The sequence below is a fragment of the Phocoena phocoena genome, chromosome 2 (assembly GCF_963924675.1).
Source record: "Phocoena phocoena chromosome 2, mPhoPho1.1, whole genome shotgun sequence".
NCBI lineage: Eukaryota > Metazoa > Chordata > Mammalia > Artiodactyla > Phocoenidae > Phocoena > Phocoena phocoena.
Window position 1 is genome coordinate 101,827,066 of NC_089220.1, and position 25,111 is coordinate 101,852,176.

Here is a 25,111-nt window from a genome sequence, read left to right on the forward strand (position 1 = left end):
CTGAAAAAGGTTTCATAAAACTAAATAAACAACATACAAATCAAATGCTCACCCCATTAATGCACACTTGTGTATGCCTATTACAGTCTGTAAAGTTTGGTTTAGGATCAGATGCTGGGCAGAGAGCTGTGATGCCATTACATATTCCTTCTTTTGCACAGTCTGAATCATCCCGACACTTCTCAGTTTTTGACTTGAATGCACACTGTGCTGTGCAACAGGGACCTTGACTTGGACTAGAAGAAACATTGAGGTGAGTAAAGAAAATCACTAGGATATTTCTATACATATAGATACAGTCCTAATTTTTAAATCATAAATTCTAAGTATGTTACTGTTAAGTCTTATTGGAATAAGAGGCTATTAAATTTCAACATTCTAATAAGTGCAGAAAAGTGATTAAGAATCTTGTTTTTATAATGAAGGCATACTATATTGAGCTTTCTTATTCTATTCTATTTGCCTATAGTAAAAGGTTATAATGGAAAATGGATTAAATATTAGGCAAGTCATCATTGTTTTTCATAGATACACATTAGTCAATTTATCAACTTTTCTCACATTTATACACTAAAATCAAACTAGGATACACAGAACATCCATTTTAAAAGTACTGCACAAACAATATTCTACTGCTTATATCTATCACTACCAAAATAATTTGGCAAGTGAAATAAAATTATATGACAACTAAGTTACAAGAGTGTATGGAATCCATACTATCTAAATATTTAAAGTTAAGATTCTAAAACTACTGACGAAAGTCACATTTTTAAAGTTAGGCATTAAATAATATGTATTTTATTGAGTGTCCTTTGCATGTCCTTTTTTAACACCCACCACACAAACTGCAATTACAAGTAGTTCAATCTGCCAACAACAGTGCCCTAAATACTACTACTCCAGAAAAATAAACCAACAACAAATAACAAAACCACATACATCTCCTAATCTCAGTTTGAAATCTGACATAACTGCCTTCAAGGTGACTTCCCAGGAACATTAACACTACTGGAATTAGCAAGGTACCTGCATTGCTTTCCAGGTTTCAGCTTGCATTTTTTCCCTTCCGGTTGGTTTGCATCATAGCAGCACTCGTCTTTACACTGGTCACTATAGCCGCAATCACATTCTTCACCTTGCTCTACCATTCCATTTCCACAAATAGGTTGGCCAGATTCTGAAGAAAATAAATAAGACAAAGTAAGCACTATATGCAACATTAATTTTATTTAAAATTTACAAACTCTTTAAAGCCGCAGAACAAAAGGAGAAAGGAAAATTTCGAAGAATAAGAAAAGTACAACAAACTAGGAATCTGGAAATTAGGAGATCTAATTATAACAGTGGCTTGGTCATTAACTAGCAATGTGGCCTTAGGCAAGTCACTTCCAGGTTTTGGGGCCTCAGTTTCTTAAGCTGTACAGTGAGGGAATTTGACCTGATGCTCCCTTCTAAGGTCCCTCACAGAAGTGGTAGCATTCTATTTAGGCCATGCCACACTGAGCTTTACTGAACAATGACTGTACTATTTATATTTTTAGCACATAAGTACAAAGTAAGTCAGTGTTTCATCAAGCAGAAAAAAATTAAACCTTTTCTGTTAGAAAATTTCAAACATACAAAGAAGTAGTAAAAGAATAAGTATAGTGAACTCCCATGTACCAATCACTTAGCTTTAGCAACTTCAACAATATGCTGTAAACAACTCCATCTAACATATTCAGCTGCTCTTAACAAATATCCCAAGATGAATCTAACAGATAAGGAGTTCTTTCTTTTTAAAATCTAACCATAATACCATTACACATCTAAAAAACTTAACAGTATGCTTAATAGCATCTAATAACCAATCCATGTTCAATTTTCTTCAATTACCTCTTTACATTAGTTTATTTGAACCAAGTTTCACACAAGCTTCCCCCAACCCCTCTCCCCATGGTTGCTTTTGGTTGACATGTATCTTAAGTTCTTTTAATATGTAACAGATTCCGTCCCCTCTTTTTATTTTTACACTATTGTTAAAGAAATTGGGTCATTTTATTTTATGGAATTTCCCACATTCTATTTGGCTGACTGTATCCTGGTCAATTAGTAAATTCTTTTTGTAATGTACATTAGTTTTGCTTGTCAGCTAGACCAAGCTCCTTAAGGGAAGAACCATGTATTATTTACACATTTTTTATTTCCAGAGTCTAACAATATTGGGTCAAATCTTAGTTCATTAAGGTTAGGCTGTCTGGTCTAAGCATAGTGAATAATTTCAGAAAGATTTTTAGTCTCTTTTTAAAAATTCTTTGATTTTGCCAGCGAAGTTTAAAATTGGAACAAGAATGCTACTCTTAGTAAGAACATAAAATCACTGAATTTCAGTATCTGCAGGGAAATGAAAAGAATCAAATGTCTTCATTTTAGAGAAAAGAAAACTAACTTTCACAGACTTTGTGACTTGCTGGAAACCATATGCCCCACTATGGACAAAACACAGTCTAAACCCAGGTCTTCTAGATCTAAAATCTGGTGCTCTTTTCTTCCTGTTATACCAAATCAATGTGGAAAACGGTTGTAGCACAGCCTTCAAACTGAGAACGGAGTGAGTGGAAGGGAACATATCTCAAGCACAGGAACCTAAAACAATGCACATCTGAATCAAAAATATTCTAGAAAGCCTAGCTTTATACTCAGAAACTTCATTCTTATCCTTGACCACATCAAACATTAAAGGAAATTTTAGAGGTAACTGAAGCTCCATCCCACTCTTTCCTTCTTCTTTTTCTTGGCCATGCCATGAGGCTTATGGGATCTCAGTTCCCCAACCAGGGATTGAACCCGGGACCATGGCAATGAAAGTGCCGAGTCCTAACCACTGGACTGACAGGGAATTCCCTCTCTCTTTCATTTTATAGCATCTCTTTTGTTCTCAAAAACTAGAAGCATGCACATGCAAATATATACTAAGTAAATAATAATGATTTTTCTAGTCTAGCAATAATAATTTTATAATTCATGTGACGTAATTTAGGAGAAAGGGAAAAACGATAGAAGTCAGAAAACCATTCATGCAATATTTACTACACATTAGTTTTCGTTTCATACAAAAATATTACTTCAAATCAGCTATTTGTTAACGCTTAAATACAAGGAAAAGGGGCTGTTTAAATACCAAAATTATAATACGTACATATTTCATGGTAATTTAAGAAACAAATTTCCTTCCCATAATACTAAAAAGCAATATGCTCATTTTTTCTATCTTATGTAAATGTTATTTCTTTCTTTATTTTTTTTAAATTGAAGTATAGATATTTTACAATGTGGTGTCAGTTTCAAGTGTACAACAAAGTGATTCAGTTATAGATACATAAATCTATGTAAATATTTCTTTTCCAGAATCTTTTCTATTATAGGTTATTACAAGATATTGAGTATAGTTCCCTGTGCTATACAGTAGGTCCTTGTTGTTTACCTATTTTATACATAGCAGTGTGTATATGTTAATCTCAAACTCCTAATTTATCTACCCCCCATGCCCTCGTCCCTGCTAACCCCTTTGGTAACCATAAATTTGTTTTATGTGTTTCTAAGTCCATTTCTGTTTTGTAAATAAGTTTATTTGTATCCTTTTTTTAGATTCCACATACAAGTGATATCTTATGATATTTGTCTTTCTCTGGTATTTGTCTATACTACAAAGCTACAGTAATCAAAACAGTATGGTACTGGCACAAAAATAGACATATAGGTCAATGGGACAGGATAGAAAACCCAGAAATAAACCCATGCACTTATGGTCAGTTAATCTACGACAAAGGAAACAAGAATATACAATGGAGAAAAGACTGTCTCTTCAAAAAGTAGTACTGGGAAAACTGGACAGATACATGTAAAGGAATAAAATTAGAACATTCTCTAACTCCACATACAAAAATAAACTCAAAATGGATTAAAACCTAAATATAAGAATAGATACTACAAAACTCCTAGAGGAAAACATAGGCAGAACACTCTTTGACATAAATTGCAGCAGTATTTTTTTGGATCTGTCTCCTAGAGTAATGGAAATAAAAACAAAAATAAACCAATGGGACCTAATTAAACTTAATAGCTTTTGCACAGCAAAGGAAAACATAAACAAAACGAAAAGATAACCTGCAGACTGGGAGAAAATATTTGCAAACAATGCTACTGACAAGGTATTTAATTTCCAAAATATAAACAGCTCATACAGCTTAATGTCAAAAAACCCCACAAACAACCCAATCAAAAAACGGGCAGAAGACCTAAATAGACATTTCTCCAAAGAAGACATACAGATAGCCAACAGGCACATGAAAAGATGCTTAATATTGCTAATTATTAGAGAAATACAAATCAAAACTACAATGAGGTATCACCTCACAGCAGTCAGAATGGCCATCATTAAAAAGTCTACAAATAAGTGCTGGAGAGGGTACAGAGAAAAAAGAATCCTCCTACACTCTTGGTGGGAATGTAAAGTGGTGCAGCCACTATGGAGAACACTATGGAGATTCCTTAAAAACTAAAACCATATGATCTTGCAATCCCATTCCTGGGCATATATCTGGAGAAAACTCTCATTCAAAACGATACATGCAACCCCAATGTTCACTGCAGCACTATTTACAAGAGCCAAGACATATAAACAACCTAAATGTCCATTAGCAGATGAATGGATAAAGAAGATGTGGTGTGTATACACACACACACACACACACACACACACACACACACACACACACACACACTAACACACACAATGGAATATTACTCAGCCGTAAAAAAAGAATGAAATAATGCCATTTGCAGCAACATGGATAGACCTAGAGATTATCATATTAAGTGACGTCAGACAGAGAAAGACAAGTATGCTCTTTTTTTTTTTTTGCGGTACGCGGGCCTCTCACTGCTGTGGCCTCTCCCGTTGCGGAGCACAGGCTCCAGATGCGCAGGCTCAGCGGCCATGGCTCACGGGCCCAGCCGCTCCGCAGCATGTGGGATCTTCCCGGACTGGGGCACAAACCCGTGTCCCCTGCAGCGGCAGGCGGACTCTCAACCACTGCACCACCAGGGAAGCCCCAAATATGCTCATTTTTAAAGTCATTTTCAATCAGTAAGTTTATTGTGAAAACCCAGTTTACAGATGAAAAATCTATGTGTCACTTCTACACTAAGAAGATTTAGAAAAACTACCACTGAACAACAGTAACAAAAATGATAACATCAATGTAATTTTAATCTGCCCTTTTAAAAGAAAAAGAAGGCTTTATAAGAAAAAGTCAATCAATAAAAGTAAAAATTGATCATTTGAACATCATCAAAATTTAACTTTTGCTCTGGGAAAGACTGTGAAGAGGGTGAAAAGACAAGCTACAGACAGGAAGAAAATATATGCAGACCAATATCTGACAAGTGACTAGCATCTAGACTATATAAAGAACCCTCAAAACTCAACAGAAAAAACAAAAACAAAAAAACTCAATGGCCAAGAAACATGGACATTTCACCAAAGAAGATATACATATGGCAAAAAAGCATATGAAAAGATATTCAATGTCATTAATCATCAGAAAAATACAAAGTAAGCTACAATGAAATACCACTATATACCTATCACAATGGATAAAATAAAAATACCCAAAGCTGACAAGGATAGAGAGAAATGAGATCACTCATACACTGATGGTGGGAATATAAAATAGTACAGCCTTCTAGAGAACAGTTTGGCAGTTTCATATAAATAAAAACAAACAACGGCTACATTGATCCATCAGTTGGATTTGGAGGCATTTATCACAGAGAAATGAAAACTTATATTCACATGAAAAGCCTGTTGATAGCTGCTTTATTCATAACTGCCAAAAACTGAAGACAACCCAAATATCCTTTAATAGAAAAATCGTTAAACTGTAGTACACACATACCACCTGCAATAAAAAGGAACAAACTAGTGATGCAGGCAAACAATTTGGATTAATTTCCAAGGAATCATGCTGAGTGAAAAATCCCAAAGGTTACACACTGTATGATTCCATTTATATAACATTTTTGAAGTGACAAAATTTTAGAAATGGAGAATAGTGGGGCAGGTGAAGGGACACCAGGAGGGAGGTGAGTGTGGTTATAAAAGGACAACGCCAAGAGTTACTTGTGGTGGGACTTCCCTGGTGGCGCAATGGTTAAGAATCCGCCTGTCAATGCAGGAGACACGGGTTCGATCCCTGGTCTGGGAAGATCCCACATGCCATAAAGCAACTAAGCCCGTGTGCCACAACTACTGAGCCTGTGCTCTAGAGCCCACAAACCACAACTACTGAGCCTGTGCACCACAACTACTGAAGCCCGTGCATCCTAGAACCTGCATGCCACAACTACTGAGCCCAGGCGCCTAGAGCTCATGTTCCACAACAAGAGAAGCCACTGAAATGAGAAGCCCACGCATCACAACAAAGAGTAGTTCCCACTCACCACAACTAGAGAAAAGCCCGCGCACAGAAACAAAGACCCCACACAGCCAAAAAAAGAATTAAAAAAAAAAGAATTACTTGTGGTGATGGAACTATTCTTTATCATGGCTGTGGTGATGGGCACATAAACCTACCCATGATAAAACTGTATAGAACTAAACACACACACAGAGAAATGACGACAGGAAAAACTGGGGAAATCTGAGTAAGATCTGTGGGCTGTATCAATGTCAATATCCTTGCTATATGTAATAGTGTATTGATACTATACAGTTTTGCAAGATGTTACCACTGGGGGGAACTGGATGAAGGGTATATGGACTCTCCATTATTTCTTACAACTGCATGTGAATTATCTCTGTATAAATTTCAATTAAAAACAAAAGGCCATAGTGTTATGTCAATTATACCTCAAAAAAAAAAAATGCAGGGCTTCCCTGGTGGCGCAGTGGTTAAGAATCTGCCTGCCAATGCAGGGGACATGGGTTTGAGTGCTGATCCAGGAAGATTCCACATGTCACGGAGCAACTAAGCCCGTGAGCCAAAACTACTGAGCCTGCGCTCTAGAGCCCGCGAGCCGCAACTACTGAGCCCATGTGCCACAACTGCTGAAGCCTGCATGCCTAGAGCCCATGCTCTGCAACAAGAGAAGCCACCGCAATGAGAAGACCACACACCACAACAAAGAGTAGTCCCCTGCTCATCGCAACTAGAAAAGCCTGTGTGCAGCAACAAAGACCCAATGCAGCCAAAAATCAATAAATAAAATAAATAAATTTATTTTTAAAAATGCAGCTAAAAAAATGAAAGGCTGTGCTTATCTGGAAACCTTCCTCAATTCTTTCTCCTTTGCTGCCATATGTTTAACTCATCTATAAGAGCGTTGTTTATGTGCAATATGAGCAGGCCTCAGTGTTTGCCTTCAAGTAACTTAAAATCTTGTAAAATAGGACAAGGACCCCCAAAAACATAATACAAGGTAGAATATTTAGAACATATTAAATGCCCGAGAGGCATAACAGATGAATGGATAAACAAAATGTGGTATATCCATATAATGGAATATTATTCGACCATAAAAAAGAATGGCATTCTGATACATGCTGCAACTTGTATGAATCTTGGAAATTTTATGCTAAGTGAAATAAACCAGATACAAAAGCATTATCCCATTTATATGAGGTACCTAGAATAGGCAAAGTCACAGAGACACAAAATAGATTAGAGGTTACTAGGGGCTGGGGAGAGAAAGAAATAGGAGTTATTGCTTAATGGTTACTGAATTTCTATTTGGAGTGATTTTAAAAGTTTGAAAATGGAAAAGCAGTGATGGTTGCCTAACACTGTAAATGTACTTAATGCTACTGAATTGTACACTTAAAATTAGTTTAAATATAAATTTTATGTTATATATATATTTTACCACAGTAAGAAAAAAATTCATAGCAACTTTATTCATATTAACCCAAACCTAAAAAGCCCAAGTGTTCCATTCAATAGGAGAGTGGATAAGCAAACTGTGATATATTCATATAATGCACTTCTATTCAGTGGGGAAAAAAAATGGTACAAAATACTAATAATGAATCTCAAAATAGTATGCTGAGTGAAAGCAGCCTTCCACAAATGGGTGCAAACTGTATGATTCCAATTATATGAAATAAAATAAGCAAAATTTATCTATGGAGAAATAAATCAGAATAATGGTTGCAGGAGGAGTGCAAAGATTGATGGGGAAAGGAAATGAAAGAACTTTGTGGGGTGACAGAAATGTTGTACATCTTCACAGGTGCTTAGGTTACACAGGTAAATGTATTTGTCAAAGCTCATCAAATGGTGGACTTAATATTTGTATATGGCGGGCTTCCCTGGTGGCACAGTGGTTGAGAGTCCGCCTGCCGATGCAGGGGACGCGGGTTCGTACCCCGGTCCGGGAGGATCCCAGATGCTGCGGAGCGGCTGGGCCCGTGGGCCATGGCCGTTGCGCCTGCGCGTCTGGGGCCTGTGCTCCACAACGGGAGAGGCCACGGCACTGAGAGGCCCACGTATTGCAAAAAAAAAAAAAAAAAAAAAGATTTGTATATTGCACTTATGTGAAAAACAAAAACACCACAAACAATATTGAACTTTACTTAAATTGAACTCTGCTTATGTAGGCTAAACTGTTTATGACTGAAGTATACTGATATCCACAATGCACTTTAAATTTCAACAAAAAAATATGGATTGAGAGATGAAGAGATTGACAAGTGTGATAAAGCAAATGTATTAAAGTGCTAACAACTGTAAAATATAGGTGGTGGGCACATACTAGGTGTTTACTATATAATTCTTTCAACTTTTCTGAATGTTTCAAAATATTCATAATAAAATGCTGGGAAAATATACATACCAACAAAACAGTTGTTTCTCTTCTTCTCAAGAACTTGACTTATATTTCTAATACTACAGAGTGAGAATTTATTGTTGTTAAGTTTGTCCCCAGATGTTGCTCTTGCATACATGATGTAATTGCCGTTTTCTTTTTGTCCTAAATTCTTAGATTCTCCTGGAGTGCACTCTGTTCCAGAATCATGCTGTCAAAAAGAATATAGAGTTACATAAACAGGAAGTAAAATAAGGTTTTCAGGTCATCTGATTAAATGTAATTTTCTCATCAGAAGAAAAATGGAAGCTTATGGACTCTCCTTTAGAGTAGATCTTACAATTATTTTAGACTGTGAAAAGGAAAATAATTTGCTCTTTTAGGGGTCACTGTCTCAGAAGGGAAGAAAAAAATCAATGAAGGTATAACTGCAATGGATACCTTTTTTATTTTTATTTCTTTTTTTGAAATTTACGTAAATCTTTGACACATTCTGCAATTACTTCTTTTAGTTGAATTCCCAGTGGTAGAGTTAGTGAGTTAAAAGGTCAAATATTTTAAAGGTCTTGATACATACTGCCAAACTGCCTGACAAAAGGGCCATATTAATTTACATTATATAACCACATGGATCAAGATTTCAATAGGCAGAAATGGGAAGGAATTGGCTTCCTGGCAGAAGTAAAGTTTTTTAAAATGACTTAATTTGACAGGGAAGAAGAAATAACACTGGAATTACACTTAGACCCAAATTATGGAAAATGCTAAGATAAGGAAATTGTATTAGCAATATCATCAGGTATTAGAAGTAAGGTTGTGAACAGAAGTGACATGATCAGACCGATTAGAACTATACCTAGGGCTTCCCTGGTGGCACAGTGGTTAAGAATCCACCTACCAGTGCAAGGGACATGGGTTCAAGCCCTGGCCCAGGAAGATCCCACATGCCGCGGAGGAACTAAGCCTGTGCGCCACAACTACTGAGCCTGTGCTCAAGAGCCCACAGGCCACAACTACTGAGCCCACGTGTCACAACTACTGAAGACAGTGTGCCTAGAGCCCATGCTCCTCAACAAGAGAAGCCACTGCAATGAGAAGCCCATGCACTGCAACGAAGAGTAGCCTCAGCTCACCACAACTAGAGAAAGCCCGAGTGCAGCAACGAAGACCCAACACAGCCAAAACTAAAACCAAATAAATTAATTTAAAAAAAAAAAAGAAAGAACTATACCTAGACAAAGATTCATCTGCTCAGAGTCAATACATTAAGACTTTCATACCGAGAAACCGGAACTTGTCTCATTTATGATTACAATTCCCCACAACAAAGTTTATAAAGTGGTTAACAGCAGGTGTGCAATAAACATTTAGGATAGGATAAATAAATATAAGGGATAGAATGAACCACTCAAAGAGAAAGTAACATTGTCATAATACAGATACATGACAGGAGAGGTAAAGACAGATTTTAGATAAAGATGTCAAGGGAGACAGGCTCAGGAGTTCATGGTCTGGCTGATCTCACTATTAAATTACTTAATACATATTTACTAAGTACTGACTATCTATATGTATGGTATCATGAACAACATACACAAAGGGATGAGGTGTATTTGAGCATGACAGAATCATTATAAGTAGTCTGGTATGATAGGAAAAGATAGCAAGGTAGGCAAAAAAATGTGAACCAATTTATCCATTCAACAATAAGCAAAAAGTAATATTACATTAATGTCTTAAAAACACCTCTCCGGCACAGGCAGAAGACAGATTAGAAGGGAAGTGAAAAGAGAACAAACTAGATATCCTACTCCAAGTATGGCCCACAGACCAGCAGCAGCAGCAGCATCCCATGGGAGAAGGCAGACACTCAGGCCCGACCAAAGGCCCACTGAAATGGAATCTATACTGTAAGATCCTCAGTAATTTGTATGCACATTAAACTTTGAGAGACCCTAGACTAACGAACAGAAGAGTAGTTGGAAGGGTATGAAAATCCCCTGGTAAGGGTTGGATGAAGGTGACTGGGAGAGTCGAGGACATTTAACTGCCCTTGAAAATGCAAATTAACAAGAGTTCTCTGCTCATCTCTAAAACTTCAATTACTCTTTTTAGAAAATATCACAAAAGCAGGCAAGAGGTAGAGCAATTCAACGCATTTTAAGTACTTTATCCAAGAGTACTGATAATAATCTATCGTTTTCTGATCGGAATTAGAAGAAAGACTTGCAACTTAGTGAGAGGGTACTTATATTTTACAAACTGGGGGAACATTAGATAAGAGCATTTGAGAATTTTAAGCTATGATATTACAGTTTTTTTCTAAACTCATAAAAATTTCCATTTTTACAAGTGATAAGGTACAAGTAAATGAATTTATATGCAGTTTTCAAATGAAATTTTCCCAAACTTGTTATTTTAATAAACCCCACCAAAATCACAAAGACAGAATATCTTTCAGTATTTTGTATTTCCATGTGTATTAATCTTCAGTACACTTGAAAATCAATTCAATGAACTGGGTATTAAATGATACCAAAGAACTGCTCATTTTGTCAGGTATCATAACCACATGGTGGTTATGGAAGAAAATGTCTGATTTTTTAAGAGATGCATACTGAAATGTGGAAGGGGGAATGAATTTGATTCTAACACCTTACGAAGAAAAAGAAAGAAACACAGAAAGAAGATGTGGCAAAATCCTGATGATCGTTCAATCTGAATCAGAGGTTGGCAAATCGCAGCCCACAGCCTGTTTTTATATGGCCTAAGCTAAGAATGGTTTTTCCATGTTTAAAAGATTGTAGGGCTTCCCTGGTGGCACAGTGGTTGAGAGTCCGCCTGCCAATGCAGGGGACACGGGTTCGTGCCCCGGTCCAGGAAGATCCCACATGCCGCAGAGTGGCTGGGCCTGTGAGCCATGGCTGCTGAGCCTGCGTGTCCAGAGCCTGTGCTCCGCAACGGGAGAGGCCACAACAGTGAGAGGCCCGTGTACCACCAAAAAATAAAAAAATAAAATAAATAAAATAAAATAAAATAAAAGATTGTAAAAAGAAAAACAACAACAAAGAAAAATATGCAACAGAGACTAAATATTGTCCCCCACACCTATTATGTTTACTAGTAGACCATGGAAAAAGTTTGCTGACACCTGTCCTGGATATGAACGGAAGACTTTGCCGTACTATTTGTCTCTACTTTTATATATGTTACAAAGTTTTCATACCGAAAGATTTTAAAAGAACAGTCTCATTCCACAGTAGAGAGAGACAAATCTAGTAAACCCCAATGCTTTAAAAGAAACCAAACAAGAACCCAACAATTTGCTAACATTCAAAATGTACTTTAAGCAATGAAAAGTGATTCTCATTAAATAAATATTTGAATGAATCATGTGCCAGGAACTATTTTTTTTAATTTTTTTAAAAAATTAAGTTTTTTATTTTTGGCTATGTTGGGTCTTCGTTGCTACACGTGGGCTTTCTCTAGTTGCAGCGAGCGGGGGCAACTCTTCGTTGTGGTGCGCGGACTTCTCACTGCGGTGGCTTCTCTCGTTGCGGAGCATGGGCTCTAGGTGCGCGGGCTTCAGTAATTGTGGCGCACGGGCTTAGTTGCTCCGCAGCATGTGGGATCTTCCTGGACAAGAGCTCGAACCCGTGACCCCTGCGTTGGCAGCCAGATTCTTAACAACTGCGCCACCAGGGAAGTCCCCCAGGCACTATTCTAAGGTCAGGGGACACAGAAGTGAATGAAACAGACAAAATTCCTTGCTTTCATAGAATTCTGGCACTGTTGTGCTTATTTTCTTATTTTAATTACAAATATTCTATCTTCCTCCTTTTCAGTATTATGGTCAAGTACATTACTGTGTTCTGACATATAAAAACTAAACATTCATGTGTACTTGTTTTCACTGTAAACAACAACAAAAATTAACGTGAAAGATTAGTAACTTTTAAAAAATGTAATAATTAAGCAATACTTACTGGAGATCCAAAGTTATGTCCAACTTCATGAGCAAATGTAATGTGAGAGACTTTGGGGGGTACATGAGACCCATAGTTCTGAACAGTAATAATTCCAGTGTTTAAAGACTTCTTCTTACCATCTGAATAAAGCTTACTTTTTTCACATATTCCTCCAGAGCTTCCTAAGTCAAAACAAAATATGGCTAAAATTAGCACCTATTTCCCCCCAAATAATTTTCTAATATATGCTGTATTAACTTGAAACATTTTATATGTATTTTGAGTCCAAAACTGGTACACATGTATATCAAATACTCAAAAGTTTCTTTGGTCCAAGGTTAGGAAGTCATTTCAAATAAAAGTTTTAATGGCACACATATATTCCCAGGGTTGAATACAAAGTCCTTATAAAATGTTCCTCTTCATAATCAAAATGTCCTCCAATTTTTCTCCCATTAATTTAGCAAAACAAATATTTAAGAGTCTGTTCAATTTAAATATTTCAGCATTTACACTGGGTCAAATCCTACACCTCTTCATCTTATAAAAAAAAAACAAACAAAATAACAACTTACATTTAAGTTAAATGAAAGTTGAACAAAATATTCTCAAAGAGATTCTGAGAAAGTCACTGCTACCAATAATAGCAGTGATGCACAAGAGTATGTGATTCACTATCCTGAGAGGCAACATACAATGTATTCTTTAAAAAAGAAAAGAATTAGTGGTCGCACAGGCTGGGGGTAGGGGAAACAGAGACTGATAGAGGTACAAACTTACAGTTATAAGAAGAGTAAGGTCTGAGGATCTAATGTGTAACACATGATGGCTACAGTTGATAACACAGTATTGTATAAATGAAATTTGCCAAGAGAATAGAACTTAAACATTCTCACACATACACAAAAAGGAAAAAGGTAAATATGTGAGGTGATGGGTGTATTAATTAACTTGGTAGGGGGAATCCTTTCACAATATACAAATACCAAATCATCACACTGTGCACTTTAAATATCTTACAATTTTATTTGTCAATTATATATCTCTCAATAAAGCTTAAAAAAAAGGAAAAAATATGTCAGTGGGTAAAAAAAAGGGAGGAGGGAATGAAGGAGAGAAGGTGGGAAGGGAGAGAAAGCAAATGTGGCAAAATGTTAACTGATTAATCTATCAGGAGTTCACTGTATACTACTCTTGCAACCTTTGGCAAGTTTGAATTTTTTTTCAAAATAGGTTCAAAAAACTGAATTATGATTTTCCAACATGTCTTGAGGATGCTTGCAAATTTTAAAAGAAAAATCTTCATTTTTACTTATATGATACATATTAAATCATTTTGTAGTTCACCTGTTCGTTTATAGTTCCTGAACGTCAGAGCTTAATACCAAAATGAAAGTGCTTTCACATCTAAAGGCAGTTAATTTAAGAAATTAGAAAAAGAACAACAGCAAATCAGAAACTGGCTGGCCAATCATCGCCTTTATGTACACTAAACTGAGAAGACCACAGTACTTTAAATAACTATTAAAGACTTTCAGTGAGAACTTCTTTGGTTTACATTCAGATTTAAGAGGTTACTCTATTTAATTATTTTAATTAAAATATCACATGGATTAGGATATTCTGATAACTGATCAAATTATTTCAAATTAGCTTTCTACTACATACAAAGTTACAACAAAGTTATTAAACCATTTTTAAAAGTCTAACATTTATAATCCCTGATGAAGCGTATAATAGAAAGCAATTCAAAAAAAATGTACACAAATGGCATGACACTACAATTGCTGCCTTGTTCCTTTTAATATTAGAAAGTACATAGCAACAAATCATAAATTTAATGACTATTAGGATACAATTTAAGAAGGTGAAATGATAATGTGCTTTCACAGAAAACTAAGCTGAAAGGCTAAGTCATATGCAGATTTTAACCAGCAAAGGACTGAGAACCTCTACATTTAAAACTTACTACATCTTCTACACCAAAAACTGGATAGAAAGAAAACAGCAAATGATTTATGAATATTTAATATATTCTCTTAAGCTACCTCTACTTTTGAGTCCTCAGCCTTGAGTCCTAAGAACTGTTATCATTATTTCTAAAAACTAGAAAAGACAGAAATAAGCACTCTGTATGTAATAATTACAGTCTATATATTACAGTTTTAAACAAATAGTAAATTAATATACTGCCTCATCGAAGATCTGTCATATGCAAATTGGTCCAATGCAGTACTGGCAAACTTGAATTAAGCATAGAAGACTCCATGCTGCAAATCTTTGTCAGTTTAAAAAAAAATGTAAATAGCATATATTAAAAACTCTGATAATATACCTTCTGTATTTTTAAGGTCTATCTAATTTAAAGGAAGATCATACATAAACTTGAGTGTACTCTTCTGAAATATAGTCTTTATAATTCATATCTTGTTCAACATCTTAACTGCTTTTGGTTTTAATAACTATTGTTTATTTGGAAAGTTTATTACTTGCTACACAGACTAATAGCATATGTTGGAATAATTCAGTTATACAGGAAGAAGTAAAATACTATGTCTAATATTATAAGTTATGGTTTAACTTTTTAAATACTGCAACCACTTTTGATATGCCAGAAACTCAATGATATCATAAATACCTATAGCTAAGCCATAACTCAAGTTCAGTAATTGCTTTACATTGTAAATTTAAGATTTTACTACATATAGTCATTACTGAAAAACAGAAATTATGTAATGAGAAGAATAAAATGTTTTTAATTTGAGTCAAAAGCAATTATTGATGGATGGATGACTCAGTGACCAACAAAGAAGTATGACATTTTTCTATCTACAGGATAGTCTGAAAGCTAGTCACAGAATATCAGTCGTAAACTTTAAAAAAGACTCCCCCAAAAGAAAAAAATTATAAAAACTACAGGGTAGTATAATACGTTGACAGAATCCATAAATAAAGTTTTGATGTGAGCAGGCCTAAATATCTAAAACAATAGTATCATGCTGACCATACAATATTAATCTGAGCAGTAATTTTGAAGCAGACGTTAGTACCACTCCCAGATAGGTTATTAGGAAATGTCTGAGGGTATTTCTTTATCTATCAAGTCTGGGGAGCAGTACTCACATGTAATGGGTAGGGACCGAAGATGTTAAACATCCTCCAAGGGACAATCCAGACCTGTACAAAATGTCAATATTAAGTGTCCTCTATTCTAATGATGTAATATTTTAATGACATAATTCTCCTAGCCTTTTAATTACACTTTCAAACAGGTTAAGAATGCGAGGAATATCAAGGAGAATGGCTCAAGATGGCAGAGTAGAGGACGTGTGCTCACTCCCTCTGGCGAGAGCACCAGAATCACAACTAACTGCTGAACAATCATGGACAGGAAGACACTGGAACTCACCAAAAAAGATACCCCACATCCAAAGACAAAGGAGAAGCCACAATGAGATGGTAGGAGGGGCACAATCACAGTAAAATCAAATCCCATAACTGCTGGGTGGGTGACTCACAAACTGGAGAACACTTATACCACAGAAGTCCACCCACTGCAGTGAACGTTCTGAGCCTCACGTGAGGCTTCCCAACCTGGGGGTCTGACACAACCTGGCGGTGCAGAAGGGCGTGGCACAATATATTTAAAGTGATGAAAGGGAAGGACCTACAACCAAGATTACTCTACCCGGCAAGGATCTTATCCAGGTTTGATGGAGAAATCAAAAGCTTTACAGACAAGCAAAAGCTAAGAGAATTCAGCACCACCAAACCAGCTCTAGAACAAATGCTAAAGGAATTTCTCTAAGTGGGAAACACAAGAGAAGAAAAGGACCTACAAAAACAAACCCATAACAATTAAGAAAATGGTAACAGGAACATACATATCGATAATTACCTTAAACATAAATGGATTAAATGCTCCAACCAAAAGACATAGGCTCGCTGAATGGTTACAAAAACAAGACCCATATATATATGCTGTCTACAAGAGACCCACTTCAGACCTAGGGACACATACAGACTCAAAGTGAGGGGATGGAAAAAGATATTCCATGCAAATGAAAATCAAAAGAAAGCTGTAGTAGCAATACTCATATCAGATAAAATACATTTTAAAATAAAGAATGTTACAAGAGACAAGGAAGGACACTACATAATGATCAAGGGATCAATCCAAGAAGAAGATATAACAATGATAAATATATATGCACCCAACACAGGAGCACCTCAATACATAAGGCAACTGCTAACAGCTATAAAAGAGGAAATAGACAGTAACACAATAACAGTGGGGGACTTTAACACCTCACTTACACCAATGGACGGATCATCCCAACAGAAAATTAATAAGGAAACACAAGCTTTAAATGACACAATAGACCAGATAGATTTAATTGATATTAATAGGACATTCCATCCAAAAACAGCAGATTACACTTTCTTCTCAAGTGCACATGGAACATTCTCCAGGATAGATCACATCTTGGGTCACAAATCAAGCCTCAGCAAATTTAAGAAAATTGAAATCATATCAAGTATCTTTTCTGACCACAACGCTATGAGATTAGAAATCAGTTACAGGGAAAAAAATGCAAAAAACACAAACACATGGAGGTTAAACAATACGTTACTAAATAACCAAGAGATCACTGAAGAAATCAAAGAGGAAATCAAAAGATACCTAGAGACAACTTACAATGAAAACACAACGATCCAAAACCTATGGGATGCAACAAAAACAGTTCTAAGAGGGAAGTTTATAGCAATACAAGCCTACCTCAAGAAACAAGAGAAATCTCAAATAAACAATCTAACCTTAAACCTAAAGGAACTAGAGAAAGAACAAACAAAGCCCAAAGTTAGTAGAAGGAAAGAAATCATAAAGATCAGAGCAGAAATAAATGAAATAGAAACAAAGAAAACAATAGCAAAGATCAATAAAACTAAAAGCTGGTTTTTTGAGAAGAAAAACAAAACTGATAAACCTTTAGCCAGACTCATCAAGAAAAAGAGGGAGAGGACTCAAATCAATAAAATTAGAAATGAAAAAGGAGAAGTTACAACAGACACCACAGAAATACAAAGCATCCTAAGAGACTACCACAAGCAACTCTATGCCAATAAAATGGACAACTTGGAAGAAATGGACAAATTCTTAGAAAGGTGTAACCTTCCAAGACTGAACCAGGAAAATATGAACAGACCAATCACAAGTAATGAAACTGAAACTGTGATTAAAAATCTTCCAAAAAACAAAAGTCCAGGACCAGATGGTTTCACAGGTGAATTCTATCAAACGTTTAGAGAAGAGTGAACACCCATCATTATCAAACTCTTCCACAAACACTTCCAGAGGAAACACTCCCAAACTCCTTCTGAGGCCGCCATCACCCTGATACCAAAACCAGACAAAGATACTACAAAAAAAGAAAATTACAGACCAGTATCACTGGGGAATATAGATGCAAAAATCCTCAACAAAATACTAGCAAACAGAATCCAAAACACATTAAAAGGATCATACACCATGATCAAGTAGGATTTACCCCAGGAATGCAAGGATTCTTCAATATATGTAAATCAATCAATGTGATACACCATATTAACAAACTGAAGAATAAAAAGCATATAATCATCTCAATAGATGCAGAAAAAGCTTTTGACAAAATTCAACACCCATTTATGATAAAAACTCTCCAGAAAGTGGGCAGAGAGGGAACCTACCTCAACATAATAAAGGCCATATTTGACAAACCCACAGCAAAAATCACTCTCAATGGTGAAAAACTGTAAGTATTTCCTCTAAGATCAGGAATAAGACAAGGAAGTCCACTCTCGCCTCTATTATTCAACATAGTTTTGGAAGTCCTAGCCACGGCAATCAGAGAAGAAAAAGAAATAAAAGGAATACAAATTGGAAAAGAAGAAGTAAAGCTGTCACTGTTTGCAGATGACATGACACTGTACATAGAGAATCCTAAAGATGCCACCAGAAAACTACTAGAGCTAATCAATGAATTTGGTAAAGTAGCAGGATACAAAATTAATGCACAGAAATCTCTTGCATTCCTATACACTAAAGATGAAAAATCTGAAAGAGAAATTAAGGAAACACTCGCATTTACCACTGCAACAAAAAGAATAAAATATCTAGGAATAAACCTACCTAAGGAGACAAAAGACCTGTAGGCAGAAAACTATAAGACACCAATGAAAAAAATTAAAGATGAAACAGATGGAGACATATACCATGTTCTTGGATTCGAAGAATCAATATTGTGAAAATGACTATACTATCCAAAGCAATCTACAGATTCAATGCAATCCTTATCAAATTACCATTTTTTACAGAACTAGGATAAAATATCTTAAAATTTGTATGGAGACACAAAAGACCCGGAAAAGCCAAAGCAGTCTCAAGGGAAAAAAGGGAGCTGGAGGAATCAGACTCCCTGACTTCAGACTATACTACAAAGCTACGGTAATCAAGACAATATGGTATTGGCTCAAAAACATAAATATAAATCAATGGAACAGGATAGAAAGCCCAGAGATAAACCCACGCACCTATGGTCAACTAATCTATGACAAAGGAGGCAAGGACATACAATGGGGAAGAGACAGCCTCTTCAATAAGTGGTGCTGGGAAAACTGGACAGCTACATGTAAAACAATGAAATCAGAACACTCCTTAACACCATACACAAAAATAAACTCAAAATGGATTAGTGACCTAAATGTAAGACTGGATACTCTAAAATTCTTAGAGGAAAACATAGGAAGAACACTCCTTGACAGAAATCACAGCAAGATCTTTTTTGATCCATCTCCTAGAGTAATAGAAATAAAAATAAACAAATGGGACCTAATGAGACTTTAAAGCTTTTGCAAAGCAAAGGAAACTACAAATAAGATGAAAAGACAACCCTCAGAATGGGAGAAAATATTTGCAAACGAATCAATGGACAGAGGATTAATCTCCAAAATATATAAACAGCTCATGCAGCTCAATATTAAAAAAAAAAGCAAACCAATCAAAAAATGGGCAGAAGACCTAAATAGACATTTTTCCAAAGACGACATACAGATGGCCAAGAAGCACATGAAAAGCTTCTCAACATCACTAAGTATTACAGAAATGAAAATCAAAACTACAATGAGGTATCACCTCACACCAGTTAGAATGGGCATCACCAGAAAATCTACAAACAACAAATGCTGGAGAGGGTGTGGAGAAAAGGGAACCCTCTTGCAATGTTGGTGGGAATGTAAACTGATACAGCCACTATGGAGAACAGTATGGGGGCTCCTTAAAAAACTAAAAATAGAATTACCATACGACCCAGCAATCCCACTACTGGGCATATACCCTGAGAAAACCATAATTCAAAAAGAAACATGTACCCCAATGTTCACTGCAGCACTATTTACAATAGCCAGGTCATGGAAGCAACCTAAATGCCCATCGACAGACGAATGGATAAAGAAGATGTGGTACCTATATACAATGGAATATTACTCAGCCATAAAAAGGAATGAAGTTGGGTCATTTGTAGAGATGTGGATGGATCTAGAGACTGTCATACAGAGTGAAATAAGTCAGAAAGAAAAACAAATATCGTATGTTAATGCATATATGTGGAACCTAGAAAAATAGTACAGATGAACCAGTTTGCAGGGCAGAAACAGAGACACAGATGTAGAGAACAAATGTATGGACACCAAGGGGGGAAAGTGGTGGTGGGGTGGGTGGGTGTGTGTGTGTGATGAATTGGGAGATTGGGATTGACATGTATAAACTAATATGTATAAAATAGATAACTAATAAGAACCTGGCCTATAAAAAAATAAATAAAATAAAATTCAAAAAAAGAAGAATATCAACTAATTAAAGTAGAAGGAATGATAAAAAAAAAGAATTCGATAGGCTGTGGGTTATCTTGAGAACCTCACTTTGAGCTCTGCATGTGGTCAAATTCTAATACGTAAAATCAAACTAAAATTTCTAAACTAAGAAAAACAGGAGACAATTTCTACCAAATCAAATGTCTCAAAGAATGTTCTTTACAAATGGTCAGAGGAATACTGAATGGTTCAGGATTAGCTCTGGAGATGAACTCCAGAGCTAGCCTTTTCCAGTGACCTGGCAAAGTGAGACTATGTTCATTGGGTTAACTGATAACATTAAGAGGGATAATAGATGAGCAGAATGTGCCTTAATAAACCAAAAAATAAAGGCCCCTCAAAAAGCTGGTTAGGGGGCTTCCCTGGTGGCACAGTGGTTGAGAGTCCGCCTGCCGATGCAGGGGACACGTGTTCGTGCCCCAGTCTGGGAAGATCCCACATGCCGCGGAGCAGCTGGGCCCTTAAGCCGTGGCCGCTGAGCCTGCGCGTCCAGAGCCTGTGCTCCGCAACGGGGGAGACCACAACAGTGAGAGGCCCGCAGAGGCCCGCATACCGCAAAAAAAAAAAAGCTGGTTAGGGGTTTCCCTGGTGGCGCAATGGTTGGGAGTCCGCCTGCCGATGCAGGGGACGCGGGTGCGTGCCCTGATCCGGGAGGATCCCGCGTGCCGCGGAGCAGCTGGGCCCGTGAGCCATGGCCGCTGGGCCTGTGTGTCCGGAGCCTGTGCTCCGCAACGGGAGAGACCACAACAGTGAGAGGCCCGCGTACCACAAAAAAAAAAAAAAGAATCTACTTTGTTAAGGAACCAATGTTTCGGTCTCTAAAATAAGAGGCTACTACCTGCTTAACACAGAACTGTGTTTATATAAAGAGAAGTTTAGAGTTATCTTTCTAGATTCATATTCAAGACTATCTTTGTTTTGGAGACCAGACTCCTCCCTTTTGGGGGCTCCATTCTAGGCCCTGTATAATTTCAAATGGAAGCCTCCAAGTCATCCCAGCTCACAAGCTGTTTCTACTTATTATGGAGTTGGGGCAGGAGGTACTGTTTTTCTCATTGAGGTAACTGAAGGCAGTACCCAACCACAATAAGAAATATTAAAAGAACAAATAAAAAGTAGTATTAACAAGACTTAAAGACAAGAAACCTACTATTCAAATGTTTTAACCCTCATTGCTTTTCCCAGCTTAACTGTGTCAGTGAAGAGGACTACAGCGAATAATTTGAGTAACTATTCTGTGAAAATTAACACAACAGTATCAAAACAAAATCCTTTCCACTACCATATATTTGAATAGTGAAACAGCTGCAGAGTTAAATGATACAACAGAAATTAATTAGGCCAAATAAAAATGAAAAAGATTTAAAAAACAGTAAAATCACAAGCTGAACAGATCAGCTATAAAATGATATTTAAAAAAATAATGTAACAGCAAGCATTACGAAAATCTACATGCAGAAACATGAAGTATCAAAGGAAGGGCAAAGACAGAAGAAATTACAATGAAAAATAAACAAGCTGAAGCAAAATGATTTACCTGCATTTATAGAGACAGAACAGACAAGGACCCCATCTCCTAGTTCCCAAACCAGTGCTCTTCTAATTATGCCTTGACAATTACCCAAAATGATGCCTAAATAATACAGAGTAGTACTGTTTTATAACTCATCTCTCTTAAGAAAGAAGGAAATAGATTCCATCTCTGCTTAGATCCAGGAAACATTTCAACTTCTTCTTGGAAATGTCTTAGAAAGATAAAAGTAGGATGTTACATTATAATAATACCTAGTAAAATAACTACCAAATGCACAAAACCTGGAGTCAAAAGGTCCAGATTCTAGGTTCTGTGAGATACTGGGTTGTTGACAAAGTCTCTGAATCCAATCCACCTGTATAATGGAGGAAATACTACCTACACCTCATAACGGAACTGAATTAATCAGTAAGAGCAAATACATAAAGTTCCTTATAAAATAATAAAATGTAGGTGAAATAAACTCAGTTCAGGTAGTCTAAGGGCAAAGGGAAGTGAAGAAGAAAGCTGTCAAGGCAGGTATCTTATTCTAGAAAAAGTTGTGTCAAAGAAACAAAGATCCCTTCTCTTTGCCACTCTGGCCCCATTCTTCCTGCCGAGCCCCTCCCCAGAAGCTCTTAGAAAAAGGCTTCTGAGAGCTGGAGTTAGGGGTTTAACACAGAGTAAAGGAAGAGGGCATCAGATGAAGAACGCAATGACAAAAATACAAGTAACGTGGCCCATCATTTTCAATCCAGAACTGCTGCTTCAATAAAATAAGCACCGTTTCATAAAGTAAGTGGTCCAGATATCATAAACAACTAGAAAGAAAAACTAACTCTCCCCCCAAACCCATAACCCCAGTCCAATCATGAGAAAAACATCAAAAAGACTGCAACAGAGGGACATCCTACAACATTCCTGACCAATACTCCTCAAAATTGTCAAGGTTATAAAAAAACAAGAAAAGTCTGAGAAACCATCACAGCCAAGAATTAAAGAGGCATGACAATTAAACGTACTGTGGTATCCTGGACAAGATCTTGGAACAGAAGAAGGACCGTAGTAAAAACTAAAGAAATCTGAATAAACTATGGGCTGACTTTAGTTAACAATAATGTACCAGTATTGGTTGATTAATTATAACAAATGTACCATACTAACGTAAGCTGTTAATAATATAGGAAGGTAGTGGAGACGACTCTATCTGCTCATTTTTTTCTATAAATCTAAAACTGTTCTAAATATACAGTCTATTTTTTTTTTTTTTAAAGTAGACATGAGGATATCTGAAGTTTCAGGAAAATTTGACCAAGCTCTCTCAGGACCATTACATTCTTAATGAACAACAGTCTGGAGCTGAAAAGGCAAAATGGCAGAAAGTTTTTAGTCTGAGATCGTCCAATCATTTGCCCAGGAGACATCTTGTGAACAAAAATATTAAGATGGTGGTTTGCAGACTTTAGTATGTATCAGAAACACCTGGAGGGCCTCTTCAAACAAAGGCTGATGGGCTCCACACCTGGAGTTTCTGATCTAGTAGACCTGAGTGAGGCCCATGGATTTACATTTCTAACAAGTTCCCAGGTAATACAGATGCTGCTAGTCCATGGAGCACACTTCAAGAGCCACTATATTAATGGTAATATATAAAGAAAAATGAATCCCTGAGTTTCTATAGTACTTACTGATGATTAAGGAGAAGGGACTATAAACTATGTGATAAAATTATCCAACTAACCAAGGAGGGGAAAAGAAATTTCAGAATATAAAAGTTATAAAACGTGAATTATCATAGGAAAGAGTGAGTTGTACAATCTGCTGACAACGCAAGTAACACAAAACCAACACAGATCATTGTAAAGGACAAATATACAAAAATACTGCACTATGATATATGCAGCCTATGACATAAACTTGTACTTTAATGACATCATGAAATTGAGTACACTTTAAAATGTGGAAGAAAAACAAAAGCTTTGGAAACTAAAAAGGATATTCATTGCTGGCTTAAAAAAAAAGAGCAAGTATAAAAGCAAAAATACAGTATTAAAGATGTTAAATATGCATAACAAACCAAAGAATAAACTAAGAATAGAAAAGCCTGTCTTGCCCTGGATAAGGCAGAAGTTTATACTTTGAAAAAGATAGAAATTATGTATCAGAAGGAAAAACTGCTGTGTATAGCTCAGAAGGTGACAGACTACTGATCAAATTCTATATGGCAAAATTTATATTCAAGGAGTCCGGGATTCTTTCTACTCATCTTTCAATTCATCAATTTCTCTAAAGTAGGCTACTGAACTTACACTGTGACTCACAGACCCCCACCCCGACTGCAATGGCAAGGGGATTATCCCATCCAGGCTTTCTCAGTGACAGTAGCTTTCATGGCTAAGGCAGAGACCCCAGCGGAACGTGGGGCCATGCAGTCAAGCCAGTGGAGCTATGGGTACTGGGCCTCCTGCCTACATCTCTTTTCAGGCAACACTTCCCTTTTGTTAAAATAAAGGTGAGAAATAATAATAATAAAGGCAGTCCTTCTTTTCTTTCTACCTGCTATTCCTGAGTAGGATTTCTCTGCTCTTTATCTCATGGCAGAAGAAGCAAGAACACAGTTTTCCCCTTTTGACTCTAAGAACCTCTCCCCATCCCCCTACCTCCCAAAATAATTAATTACATTAACTTTTGTGAAAAAATTAATATTTTGCTTTTCAGTTTCAGAACTAAGTACCACTTTTTCCCATAAAATTATTTATTTCAGCTACAAATGTCAGGATATCTCCCTGTTAGTACTCATTTCAAAATAAAAAGCTGCTTCAACTATTTTTCCATTTACATTATGCTTATGAATTCTGCCTAACTCAAGATG

The 25,111-nt window shown here is 36.4% G+C and overlaps 1 protein-coding gene across 1 annotated transcript in view; it reads right to left on the minus strand.

Moving 5' to 3' along the window:
- The window catches only part of ADAM10 (ADAM metallopeptidase domain 10), a 110,950-nt gene that overhangs the window by 15,571 nt on the left and 70,268 nt on the right, over window positions 1–25,111 (minus strand). The window contains exons 9-12 of the mRNA XM_065901445.1: window positions 12,837–13,000; window positions 8,878–9,061; window positions 1,030–1,180; window positions 53–236 (exon numbers count right to left, since the gene is read on the minus strand). Of these exons, the coding sequence (XP_065757517.1) occupies window positions 53–236; window positions 1,030–1,180; window positions 8,878–9,061; window positions 12,837–13,000 (683 nt within the window). The remainder of the gene's footprint in view (window positions 1–52; window positions 237–1,029; window positions 1,181–8,877; window positions 9,062–12,836; window positions 13,001–25,111) is intronic.